The 14,395-nt window shown below is 37.8% G+C and overlaps 1 protein-coding gene across 1 annotated transcript in view; it reads left to right on the forward strand.

The window, feature by feature from the left end:
- Positions 1–12,948, forward strand: part of LOC102803283 (epidermal growth factor-like protein 8) — a 29,133-nt gene extending 16,185 nt beyond the window's left edge. Inside the window, exons 2-8 of the mRNA XM_006813198.3 lie at positions 2,164–2,289; positions 6,571–6,689; positions 7,244–7,339; positions 7,775–7,897; positions 8,810–8,871; positions 9,397–9,544; positions 10,473–12,948. Of these exons, the coding sequence (XP_006813261.1) occupies positions 2,164–2,289; positions 6,571–6,689; positions 7,244–7,339; positions 7,775–7,897; positions 8,810–8,871; positions 9,397–9,544; positions 10,473–10,519 (721 nt within the window). The 3' untranslated portion in view covers positions 10,520–12,948. The remainder of the gene's footprint in view (positions 1–2,163; positions 2,290–6,570; positions 6,690–7,243; positions 7,340–7,774; positions 7,898–8,809; positions 8,872–9,396; positions 9,545–10,472) is intronic.
- Positions 12,949–14,395: the final 1,447 nt, after the last annotated feature.

The following is a 14,395-nucleotide window of genomic DNA, read 5'->3' on the forward strand; positions in this document are numbered from 1 at the left end:
CTCAAACAGATGGTATAGGCAAACTACAAAGATTATTCAACAACAAGATTGAAACATGTAAACTAAACACACTATTACACCGCATGAATACACACGTGAACTCTGACTTTATAAAGAAAAAAAAGTTGACATTTTATTTTACCAACCGCGTGACACGTGATTGTGTACGTCAGACGACGCATTTATGGATTGTTTCTAAATGGCTCCCCAACTCTAACGCATAGCAGTCAGCCAATCAATGACCAGATTGTTGACTTTTTTTTGTCGACGTATCAAATCCAGCCTTGTATACATGTTTCGATTCAGCTGCAGTCAGCCAATCAATGACCAGATTGTTTGTTGACTGTTTATGTCGACGAATCAAATCCAGCCTTGTATATATATGTTTCGACTCGGCTGCCATTACGTGACTATTGTCCATTCTTAAGTGCAGCCAGTCGACATACCACTATTTTAGAATTAATCAAATCTTTACTGATTTAGGTACTTGTGATTCAAGGGCCCATAAGCTGGTTTATCTTGGCATGACTGACGTTTGACCCGTATTAGTCCTATTTTGAAATAACTCAATGCAAACGAATGAATAGACTGAACCTTTCTGTTTGTTTAGATTCGTCAGCAATGTTCACTGATACACGTGGTTTAGATATTTGAAAATTAAATAAACAGCGGGAGGGCTTGGGTCGAGTATTCGAGAGAAGCCGAACTACTATGCCAGTCGTCTCAAGAAACAAACTACGAAGAGACAAGAGAATATTATATGTTTTTTTTTGGAATTTTAAAAGTATAGGTATAACATAAATGTGAATCACAGTGAAAAATATAGAGAAACTAAATTACTGCGTTTGAAAATGTACTGCGTGAACCGTTATTAAAGGTATGACCGTTAGGGCTGATCAAATATACCTCAATTGGCTTTGTCCATTGTAACATGCATGTTGTAAACAAGCTATTTGGATTGTCAGATTCTTTCTAAAAAACGTTTGCCAACTTTACCAACTCATGGACCAGCGTATTTTATTCTTATGTATTATTTCAGTCCTATCACATTAGAAACTATTGATGATCCAGTTTCGCAGTATACCGGAATATACCAATGCCCTTCAATTGTCATAATCAAGGCAATTTGACGGAAGCGTATGTCTGATACTCTCATTCAACATTCCTGGTGAAATGCTCTAAGTGCAAACGTACTTTTGACAAGAAATAGGGTGACTGCATATTAAATCTAGGGGACGAATGCCAATTGAGGTCATCTGTTGACCTTAATGCTAATGTTAACCATCATTCACAACTAGTAAGCCCTAATCGAATAACACACACAGATGGAAATTTCATTTGCACCACTTTGAGAGCATTCACTCAACAACAACAACGAAACGTCAAACGAATTGATGATGTTTCCAACACGTTTTGGCAGGTTTACATATGAAAGTTCTTTAGCTAGGTTTCACATGTCTGCAAAAATGTGATAACATTGATTCCGATGCTCACTATTTCTGTAATTAAGATTTTTGGTGAGATAAGCATCACAGGAAGCGATTTCGATTGCCGGAACATGTGTTCTTACAAGTAAAACATGGCTGATAAGGGTGTATTCCAAACAAATAAGCAGGGGGAGATTTGCATCATACAGTACTCGCATTCACAATGATTGTATTCGATGTGAGAAATTACAGCGCTGAAAAAGTAACGCTGGGTGTGAAGTGGCTTGGTTGTGATACGGTCAAAGGTTGCTCGTAACTTCTTTTATGATAAACTGTGACAGAATAAACTATGAATGATAGTAGTGAAATGTGTAAGCATAGTATGCATATAACTCAAATCACGCGTTATTCGAGCGCCAATGACGGGCCGCCAAAGATAATGCACAAGCCATCCATTTTCCATTGTGGAAGTACGTGTGCTTATTTGTTGTATCTATGGTAACAATAAATAGATAATTTTAATCCAGTAAATCAAATTTTTGTGCGATTGAGCATATCTGAAGTTGTCCCATCCGCTATTTTTAAGCCCCTTTACGCCAGCGTAACGTGTTTTTCTCCTACGCCGACGTAATTGGATACACAAAACAGATATGAACTTGATAATAAGCCTATCATAATTGTGCTTGACGTATAATGTAAAGTGTATTTGTCTCACCTGTTGTCTTTTATTTTATAGGAGAAATGTCTGTACGAAGCAACAAGTTGTCAACAGACCGACATTAAGAGTTGGATCGTATTGTCAACCAGTATATAAACCTTACATGACGAGGTGTGACGGGTATAAACTTTGTAGTAGATACAGGTGAGTGAACATTGATATTTATTATACATAAAATTACATTTGACAATACTGTGTTCATACACTTTAGATTCGTAATATCACTAGTGTCGAATGAGACGTTATGTAAAATATACATTTATGATAAAAACGTGTAAATATCTAAAAACAATAATTATTGGTCGGCCAACAATTTCAAGTTACATGTGCGTTGTTCGCCAATATATTTAGCAAGATCTTCTTAATTTTGTTTTTGTTTATTTGGTACCACAATATGGTAAATTTTGGATCAGTATTACATTGTTCTGCAACAACGCGAAATGAAAGGATTGTGGTTTCCCAATAAAAACTCCTTTAATGGTCTGTTTATAATAATTTGAATAATAAATATTTGTGGAAGGGTACAGGTATGCTCCTTTCACGCTACGGCGGACGTGAAACCATTGGACCTTATTTTATTATAGAAATACAGTATTCAGTTTGGAAGGAAAGTTGTTTTTGCTTTGATCTCTACGACATATCAAACACCACTACAGCTAAAACCTTTAAAAAGTTCAATAAATAACGGAAACGTGGCAGGCACGTGCTCGGCAATTATCATATCTCCCTCATAGAAGGGGTTCTCGTTCTAGATTACAATTAAATTACACTGTCACTGTACTCTATAAGACCAGTGTAGAATACACTCGTACGTGTCAGTCACGTCCAATTCAATGACACGAATTAAGATAACGGGAATTGATACTAGACGTTTTTTTTATCGTGCATATTAGAAAAGTTCGGGCAGAGTACAGCAGCATGGTGAGTGGCCTAATCAGATTAAAGCACGAAGGGTGGTAAAACATACAACGAGATAGACAGGGAATATTGTAGGAATGTTCTGTGGGATCAACGCTAATTATGGCATGAAGTGTTTTCCTGTCGTGGCTTTTGATACCGCGACATAAGAAGTGTAATGCAGTAACCATAAACAGTGTTTGACATGTCTTCTCTACCCCCTAGGACAGCAACTCCTGTCTTCTCTACAGGTAGCGATCCACAAGAAGGACAAACAACTCGGCAACCACCTTCTTTCACATATTTCCGATTAGTTGACCCGCTTTGAGTTTTAAAGATGACACTAACTAAAAAAAGTGAGGCACTTGCACTTAAAAATTTATCATACTTCCTGAGCGATTTTTTTCACTAAATAAACGACAAAGAAAGATCTACCGGAACTCGAGTCAATAGACTCAGAACAATGTCTATGTGATTCGACCCTACCCCGGCCAGATATTTTGAAGTCACCGAGACGGTGAATAACCTGACAACATTTCACGAAAGTCCTGTGTCAAAAGTGAGTTCGTCATTAACAGCTGATTTGACTTGCCCCACGGCAGTGTTCAGACAACTTGGTTGGAGCAGAGAGTACGTTCATCTCGTACAGTTAAAAGAATTTACAATGAGCTTTCAACTAGTGCACCTCTTTATTTGCCCTGTGCGCTTCCTGCATCTGACCTCTCTGCCAGTGGGCATTCCAGAAAGTAACACGTTTTGTGTGATTATTTGTGTTTTTAGCTTGAACCCTTTCAAAGTTCTTAGCTAGCCATCTGGGACATCCGAAATATCGATGCCACTGAAATTGTGAGAAAGGGAAATAAACTAGTCTTTTTCCGCCTGCCTATTTGAATATACAAACTCGCTGCTCTTGTACACTCCCAGAGTCGTTGTACTGTAAGATATTTTCTGATTGGTCGGGGTTTGGCCTATCCCGTGTTCTCACCGCTGCTCTTCAACCAATTAGAACATATCTTGCATAATACAGTGCTCACTATCCAAGCAACCCAGAGCGTGTCGCTGAGTATGATTAAAGCTTCTTTGGTTCACTTCAGCGTTTGTAAAATATGTTGACTTCACTCTCGTCATCTGTCCAGATGGCACCCACGGACACAGAATGTTGTAAACGGAGTTTTTCTTATTAGGAGCAAGTCTTCAGGTCATGCGATAATATTTTGATAATCGTGACATAAATTAATATAATTAATCAGAGTGCTAGTAATCAGGATTTCTTTTCTGTTTTCTGTACGTGCCATCTGCCGCCGTGTATTGAAGTACGGTAAACCGTTGATGGCGCTGTTGTAGTTGTAGATTTGAAGTTTTCAAAATCAACTAGGTGAGGCATTCACACACCAAACTATGCTGCATCGCCACTGCAGAGAGTTTACTGAATACTTGCAAGAAAGTACGGTCTGATTTGACAAACGAAATAAACTGTAGGGAGTTGCCATATGTACATATTTATTTTGGCTCAACAAATAGTTCACATTGGCTTTATTGTCAACTATCCCAGACATATTAGTGGCCTTTCATGACACTCGTTACTCATTTATTGTCTGCGAACGAGGTTGCAGATTGTAGTCGACGTGTGAAAAAAAAAATGTTGGGGCCAAAGTTCAACACGGTGTATGAGATGTTTGAAAATTCATTGCCAGACGTCATTGGACGCATGTTTCCCGACTGGCTTCGTTGTAAATAATTCATGATTGACCTTTGGTCCTTGAATTAATAGCAAGTAGTGGATTCTCGAAGAGCTTGGTTGTACTTTCAAATACTACTAATTGTTGCAACTGTTACTCGGTGATTTCGTACATTAAGGCAATACATTGTACAGTACACTACAACAGAAACCATTTTGTGCAGTGTTTTTTCATGGAGTTATGGATGCCTAAATTTGCCCAAAACTGCAATTTTGCTAATTGACTGACCGTTAATTTATTACTATTTAGTATTTTACATTTTGTTTTCATTTCTAACTCTCACTTCTCATTAGTACACAGATAAATATGAATTATTGTTCCTTATTACATTGCAGTAAATAAATATTTTAACTTTTTGAATTGCAAAATATCAGGATTATATTCACGTCTGCGAAGTGACACTATATAGAGATTTCCGGCGCATGGGGAATATTGACTTCTAATCAAATGTCAAAATATTAATACTTGGGTCCAGCCAAGGCTCTCTTTGTAGACGACATTTTTTCCTCATATTACGTTTGCATATCATTCGATATAAATTCTTCTCCATGCGAAAGTGTTGTAAATTGGAAACAAACAAAAAGTCCATTCATCTTGTGCTTATCTGTTTCCGTGGCAGTTGTTCGCCATTTATCTTATGGGGTCTGTTCGCATTAATAAACTGTGGCCTCTCCACCTGTTGTACGGGTGTATCGTTCGTGGATTGACACATCAACTCAGAAGTTGTTGTTATTATCTCAAGAACTTTAGAATGACATGCCGCTGCCCAAGTTCGTTTTTACGCGCAAGGCGTTCTGAGTACTGTGCCAACGTCACGGCCAGAGACGGAGTTCACGCGATCAAAATAATGAACACTGCCTGAATTTCACAATTTACCATTGGACTGATTGATGACAACCCCACAGCGTCCGAAATAACGTTCCGAAATGAATTCAAATAGGGGATTTTCCGTACAATTGCGAGATTTCGCGAGATGTATGATAAGCGTGCGTCGAACGTCTGCCGCAAAAATCGAACGATTTGATTTTGAACTAGAATTTCTTTATTTCGTAACTCGCATTGACCGGCCGATCTTCGACAGAGGAATATTGCTTCCGAATACCCTTACTTAATCGAAATTGCCTATCATCAAATGTGGACAGCACATTATTAAGCATGGAAATATTCCCCAAAATACTTCGAGTTTGTCGAATCCCACGCGATGTTTGACGCCACTACGACGCTATGACCTTTGTTTGTCCTGTTTTTACGTTCGATTTCACGCATAATGCGTGATTCTCGCAGTGAACGGAAAATGGTCTATTGTTTCTCATTTTCTGATTCCATATTAATGACAGTGTAACGAAAAGGTAAGGGAATGGAATAAGAGTTCCTGGTGTATTTTAGCCTGAGAACCATGCTCGCAAGACTGCACGTTCTATTTTGTTTTCAAATACCAAAATGGAGGACGTTTTGACACAAACGGCATGCTGTCCACGTTCACATATTAACCTACTAGTATCCCGTAAACTCTAAACATATCACTAGCAACTAACAGCAATCTGTTACATCGTTACTTGTTGTGGTGACGTGTTAATGATCTCCTGTGACATCATTGGTTAGTGCAATTTAGGTTGACACGCGTATTCGCGGTAATACGAAGAGGCAATTTGCTGGTTTTAGTATCACGTGACATCTCTGTCCACCATGTTGTTCATACCCGGTAATCGGGTCGAGTGGGACTCACACCTTTCTATTATCCTCCTTTGACTATATTGACCTGTATTTTTATTTTTTTTTACAAATGTAGAACAATTTATCAGATATCATATCGGCAAACGTACGACGTGCAACTATCAACAGAAAGAACATACGAATGCTGCCCAGGTTGGACAACACACAGCGAACGAGCCAGGGGCTGCAGACAACGTGAGTATGCCACGTCCACTTTGCCGACTCCGCTAGAGACGCGAAGTCTCCTCACGTATCACCAAAGTTGAACGTACCAAAGGCGACGACTTTCTGTGGGTCGTAGGGGAAGGATTTATAATAAACGTATCATCTGGCAAAGGTGGCCAGAAACTGACGTTGTTGTTTTAACACACAGCTCTACACATAGATCACCGTCCACCAAACGTTATTAATATCCACAAATGCCGCAGAGTTTTGAATAAAAATAAATATCAATTAGACAAGAGACACGCAGGCTCATGACTTATTGTTATCTCATTGAATGCGATGATTACTGGCCTCTGTGTAAAAGGTGGCGTTTCAGCATGCATTCCAACTGTTGGCAATATTGCGCATGCGCAAATGAAAACTCTCATATGATCGGATTTTATTTGACATACTTGCAGCTCACAAGACGATTTATTGTACATTTTTTTTATATTATTGAGCATTATTAGAAGCATAATTATGTAGACAGCGACATTTCACAAAACACTGTTATAAATACATCTGACTCATATTTTGTTATGCAGCAATATGTTCACAGCCATGCCACAATTACGGAAGATGTACGGCCCCAGAAACGTGTACTTGCAGGCCAGGATGGACAGGCACTTATTGCGAAACAGGTAGAGTGACAAGAAACGAACGAATATGCAAATTTCTCATTAACATACACACAGACTAGTATTATAATGTGACAGGTATTTCTGGTACGAACATTTCACTGTTTTCCTTCGGAAAAGTTCTTGAGTCACGTCCACCGTCCTCTCTATGCGCGTCATGTGATATTCCGTTCATGAACGTCACGGGCCAATTTGAAGTGAAGTGGTGGCCCAGATTAACATGTCTGATGAGTCGAGTTTTTCACATCGAGGCGTTTTTGAAAACAATTTTAGTGTTATAAAAAATGGTCTCACTGATTATATTACAGTACTAGGACATGCAATAAATCAGGGTGGATTATTCCCTAAAAGCTCGGAGAGTGTAACATACTAGATACGTTTAATTCTATATTATGTTAATTGATTTAATATTTTTTTCATCCATCTTTTTTATTACAGATATCAACGAGTGTGACACGGGCACGCACTCGTGCAATCAGATTTGTCTAAACAACAACGGAAGTTACTCCTGCGCATGTCAGCCCGGGTTTATTCTCGAGACAGACAGGCGGAGCTGTAAAGGTGAGTTGCAATAGCACTGATATGTTGACGTCACCATTTACATTCACATCACTGCGATACACATATTATACGATTTGGTTGGAACCTCGCGAGACCACGAGGCCATCAGCCAGTCAAGGCAAATATGTAATAGTATTATTCTACAGTTTATACCTAGTTTTAGTTACGTTTATCGAAACCCGAAAAATGAAGATCTGTGACTGGCTAAAAAAAACATTTCTGTGTCGCCCTCCATTCCGCGGTGCGTATCTATCAAAGGGGCGATTGTGAATGCACAGTCACTCCGATCCCATGTGCATTTTGCTTCACGGTGTATGACTAAGCTATGTTTGATTTTTATCTATATATATATGGTTACTCATATTAGCTACATACTTGGGTTGTAACTAATTGACAAGTGATATATAGGAACCACAATGAGACCGAGTTGACAGACAAAAATCGGTCTTGTTTATCTTATCATCTAAAGCCCCACGGTCATATCGCCATGGGTGACAGTTCTTGATAGTCATGGAGTTGTCAAAACGACTCAGTGATACCGGAGAAGTGAAACAGGGGAACGCGGATTCAGCTGTTTTTACCGAATCCGTGAATACCTGAGCATGACCGATTACAAACCTGGCTTATCGTGAGATTATCTTGTTGTATTTCCGAGTCGAAAACAACAAAAGAACACAATCTTAAACGCGCGTGTTCCGAGCGTGTTCCGAGCGTGTTCCGCAATGAATGGTCAGTACTTTTGTGTTAACTATTCCTTCTGACTGTAGCCTTGTCCTATATTCAAGCCTTTAGAAAAGACAGATGCTAGACACGTGACAAAGACTAATTGATTCATGAATACAAGATATACTAATTATACATATACTCGATGATATTTATATTGATGATATAATATTTGTGTTTATTTTACAGTTTGCCTGACTTGTATACCTGAATATCACGTACTGCTAGCCAGGGTGGATCAGTTAGAAACGGTAAGTGTTGTGTGAACTGCGATCAACGTCGCCAGCCTTTCATCGTTTGTTTTTTTGCCGACGACAGAGGACGTGGCATAGAGCGTAAAGGGTTTCATGTGTATTTGTTAACCATGAAAATTACATGAATGGAGATAGTCACTTGTTGGCATGCCTTTTTCTTTTAACATTCTGAATAAGAAGATGAGCTCTATTTTATAGTTCTTCATATAAACTATTTTAGTATAGTGTAAATGAAACGAACTATTAAACTAGCCCTACTTTCTGGAGGAAACGTACCAGACAACTATAGACCATCCATCGTAAGGTCAACATATAACTCTCTACGTCAAGCAAGCAAGCAAGCAAGAAAGGGGACACTTTCAAAAACGTCATACAGATAGAATGCATACGTTTTAAACTATTATTTGAAATTAATATTGCTTTTTTAACTCCCGCGTGTTGACATTTCATTTTGGCATTTCATGATGTATGTCCCATGAAAACAGTAAGACACATTAACGTTCGCCCTCTCTGTCCCGCCAGGAAGTGAAGACGCTTGGCCTAGAGGCTAAAAAACCACAGCCTATCACCGTAACCAACGCAATTGTTAACGACGAACAGTTGCAGCAGCTTGAAAGAATCTCTTCTCTCAGTGAACAAATATCTTTACTTGAGGAAAGACTGGATGTGTGTAAGTATATTTCCACTATTGGGCAAGAATATGAACACATGCGTTATGTATGTCGCTGTTGACACACCTGTATAGTCGCGTGTTCTACAATGATTCCGAAAGTACAAAGCAAACTATTTTTTTTTATTTACTAAAAATGAGCATTTTACCACTCGTGAATACCTCGCCACAGGGGGCGACATTCACTGAAACATTCGCAAGCGCGTTCCTAAAAATAGCAGAGAAAGCGATTTCATTTCCATAGTCTGAAACTCAATAAAATAAATAAAAGGGCAAATTCTTTTGAAAATTCTGAGATGTTTATAATCTAAGTATGAGTATGAAAACAACTATAATAACATTATTTAAACAAAAAAGGTAGATCATTAAATCTTTTTGTTTGTTCACTTAAACCGTAATATATGAATATTATTTGTAACCCCAACTTAACATATTTCTACTCATTTTATTTCTTAAAGCGGGTGAGTCGTCACATGTACATGCGTATACCCATGAGCCTTTGCGTTTGTAGCGTGTGTTGTTATCGTCGCTTGGGACTCAACTCCCGCGCGTGCGCAGGTGATGACCCTCCCGCTTTAAGTCATTTTCAATTTCAAAAATAATTTTGTGCACCCTCGTTTTTCTTCAAATGGGTGATCTTTTTGTGAGTGACATCAGCATTTGTTTGCTGCTGCTGAAAAAGGGTTCTATTTACTTAATCCTTTATGTCTTGCTATAACCCGACGAGGTCGCGTGAGTTGCGCCCTCCGCGGTGCTCCAAACCCAACACACTGATGCCGTTCGGCCGGCGAGGGCCTACTCACGCCCACATGTCAGGCTAGTCTTGTTATGACCGGGATGAGGGACACATTGATGCGTATGATCCTGTTATATGACCCGTATTACCTCTGACACAATGTTAACCAGAAATTTACCGTTTCTTTCACAGGTACGTGTAACGAAAATAAAAATGGTTATGGATTTGGTAAAAAATAGCTGTATTTTTATTCAGGAGTGCAAGATAATCTTGTCAACTAACCAGCATTGGGGAGGCGTCACCGTGTTGTATTAATCATCATATTTGTTTTATAAGTGTATTCTCACTTTGGTCGATACTAGTACTAGTTTTAGTTGCCTGCCCATTGTAAATTCAGCCCAGTAACTTCAACAATAAACAACATGGGTTTTGTTGTTTCCTAGTTAGAATCTGGACAAAAAATTGACAAGTATTTTTTAAGAAACTTCACAACATAGTAATTGTTTAAAATTAAATAAAGTATATTTAAATTGTTTATTTAAAAAGAAAATGCTAAATATGTTCTGGAAGTTGAGACCAAACTGGAATTTTAGCAACAACAACGGTCTTACAGTCCAGATTCGCTGTGAATTGTACATTTTTTGAGCCATATTTTACACCAAAATGCCCCTTTTCGTCTGTTTTACTCTAAATATGTCTTGCTTTGAAAACGCTAATGTTTTTTAGCATAGTTATCAACACTACTATTTTGGGAAAATTGTATTTTTTTTAGTGATCAGGTGGTTCCCTGTATCACTATGATGAATAGAGTTGTAAACATTTCAGAAAATGACGTTAAACTTGAACCGAGTGCGCATATGTTTTCTCATTTACGAACGATAATTTTCAAGACTCGTACAAGTTCACGTGTTGTTCACGCTGCGACTGGTGACGTTCACATTCTGACGCTGATCGTCACGGCAGTCTGCGTATACGTGAGAAGAACCACATGAACCGATGACGGAAAAAAACTGAAAAGTTTGTCTGGACTGAGGTTTGTTGAAAGGTGTGCTTTAAAAGGAAAGAACAACTGTGGCATAATAATGAATTCTTGGTGGGGGTAGGGAGGGTATTTGTTATGCTACTACGCAGGCATCTCAGTCTCCAAAATATAACGATTTAAGTTACATTAGACGGGCTACCAAATAGGTTTGAAAATTTAAAATCACCCGTCAAAAGATTGGAATTACTTGACTAAGTATTGATGACGTAATCATGTTGTAGCACTATAATCGGATTGAAACCCGGATGGTTTTACTTTCCATCGCCGGTATTTGAAGGCGATATGCTCTCACGACCACATTTTTTTTCTACAGTCTATACATCGAAGTTTAATCATATTGTGATCAATAGTATGACGTCTGACGTCACCATATAATATTCGAAGAGAAGCCGAGTCAATCGCGCAAAATGTCTAATCCTGCTGTAAAATGTTTTTCCTATATATTAGGCGATTTTAATAAGACAATTATTGTATTTACTTTATTAAGCTGCCATTTCTCAATGAATTTTAGCAAACACTGCGGCAATTTAGTCTTATTTTTAACTTATGGTACATTTATGTGTTATTTTTCAAAGGTGCTATTTACATACAGTCGATAGAGGGCGCCGTCCATCTAGATCACATTTATAAGTTTAGCGACAAACATATAGCAAATGTAATTTTCGAAAGTAACGTCGCGACATGAATGTGCATATTCATTTTTTTAAGCTAGAGGTAAAATTAATTTTGTATTGTTTTTGAAACAATGTCTGCAAACGTTTTTGTTTGTAACCATGAGGATCAACTAGTTTTGTTTTTTACTGTTCTCACTGTATACAAGTTAATCTGAAATATATTAGGACGCATTTGGAATCTGTAACCTTATTTTTGTTTCAAAAATGTAAATTTTGTTTAATTATATTGTGAAGTTGAGTGACACAAAAATGACACGTGATCAAAACGAGTGATGCCCGCAACGTTCAATCGCATTGCGATTGCGAAGTATACTGTAAAGAGCGGCAGAATCTTAATTTAGCTAAAATGCCAAAGCGGGAGAGTCGTCACCTGCGCATCCGTCAGATAGGCATAGCGTGTCATCTTTTTTTTTTTTTTTTTTTTACAAACAAGCGTCTGCCATCAGTCTTTGCATTTTTAGCATGTGTTGTTACCGTCGCTCGGGACTCAATTCCCGCGCGTGCGCAGGCGACGACCCTCCCGCTTTAAGTACACTGGAAGAAGTACAATTAACACAAGTGTGATTTGAAGATGCTTTGTATGGAACTACACGCTCACACCTTTTGCGCATTCTACCGGAAGCCCGTTGTGCGCACGCGCATCAGTATGCAAATTAACCGTTTGACCTAGTAGGGATACGGAAGTCAGAGCACACTCATTGAAGGCAAAACGTCTTGTGTGCCCTTGATTTAATTCAATACGAGAGGAGGGGGATTTAAGGGTAGTATTTCTGTCACTCAACATATTTTGTCATAAACAATAAACCAGGTTAGAAATCCATGTTTTTCAAACGGTATGTTTTTTTTTGAGGCAAACTTATTTCATGCAAGCGCACGGCTGCGATTATTATGTTGCATCCGTAAACACTACTGTATGTAACTAAATTGAAGAAAATAAATGTTTAAGAAATTACATTGGTTGTACTATGGCTAATTGATTGATCATATATTATGCAATCGTTGGGTTCGAGAGATACAGTCCAAGAAACTGCGGCGTAACATCTCTGTTGCGTGGTGTATGTGCAGTATGGGGTGAATAGGGCAATTGTCTCTATGCATTTTTGGGTGAAAGTGGGTAAATAATTTTTAGCTAATTACAAATATTCAGTTTTCCAAGTTAGATTCTGATATTTTTAACTAATGGCCGGCTAAAACAAAATGATCAACTACAAAACACATACTGGTCGCATTTGTCATCCTATATGGTGACACATTTGTGAACAATTATCAAAAAGGTCGACATTGACAGATCATAAGCTAATATAGTTGATCTCACTGCCCTTCGCATCTTTGGAATTTTGCAGACAATATGTTTTTAAAAAGCATATCGTGTACCAAGTAACCAAGCACTGTGTTTATCATCTGAGCTTAATTATGTAATTCAATTATTAGAATTTGAATTATCATAGAAGTAGATCCAGGTTCTAGCAATCACATAATATTCGCGGGATAATAATTATTTTATAGAAGACTGACCGTTAAAGACTCCGAATAGTATATATTAAAAAAAATATCCGTGAAAAATTACAAACAATATTATTGTTAATATGTATAATTTATTTAGTACTGTATGCCACAATTTTAAGAATGTTGATAATAAATCGCATGACCATGGTTATTGGTTTATTATGTAAATTTATGGAGTTATTGTCCTATGGCACCTATGGTATGATATGACTTTTTAAAAGTCGCTACCTTAGTGGAACAATTCTAACAATGTTACAGAAAATAGAATTTGTTGACACTTTGTAAGACCCATCATTTTAAAATAATTCGGTGCTGTTTACGTGATTTAAATTAATGGATTTTCAGTGCGACCGAATGTTGATCGTTTAAAACAAGGAATAATTCTAACCACATATTTAAAACATTTATAAATGTGTCACATATTAGTCAAAACTAGCAGTACATTTACAAATACAAAAAAGGGGAAACTATACTGCACTTCTGGTCAAATATCTTTGTTATTTTTACAGCCATGGTCAAAGTTCAAAATTACTACTTGTACAATAAGAGTTATTTTTTAGAACAAACAGCGGAAAATGCTTGATTTACTAAAACCGTTGCTATGGACAACGATTGTAAATCTTTGTCCAAATTGTTTCAATGCCAAATTGTATGTGTGTGTGTGTGCGTGTGTGTGTGTGGGTGCGTGTCAGGAGGGGTGGGGATGGGGATGGTCGGTTCTGACACCAACCATTGATAATTTATGTAAAAACTCCAACCATTTGAAATAGAATAGAAATGAAATGATAGTAACAAGTACGTTTCAACGCTATTTTTTTTCTTTCTTTGAGTGAGTACTTTTCGATGTGACATCATATGGATACCATAACACTAAGCGATCAATACATTTCAAA

This window comes from Saccoglossus kowalevskii, chromosome 17 (assembly GCF_978046115.1).
Source record: "Saccoglossus kowalevskii chromosome 17, keSacKowa6.1, whole genome shotgun sequence".
NCBI classification, from domain to species: domain Eukaryota; kingdom Metazoa; phylum Hemichordata; class Enteropneusta; family Harrimaniidae; genus Saccoglossus; species Saccoglossus kowalevskii.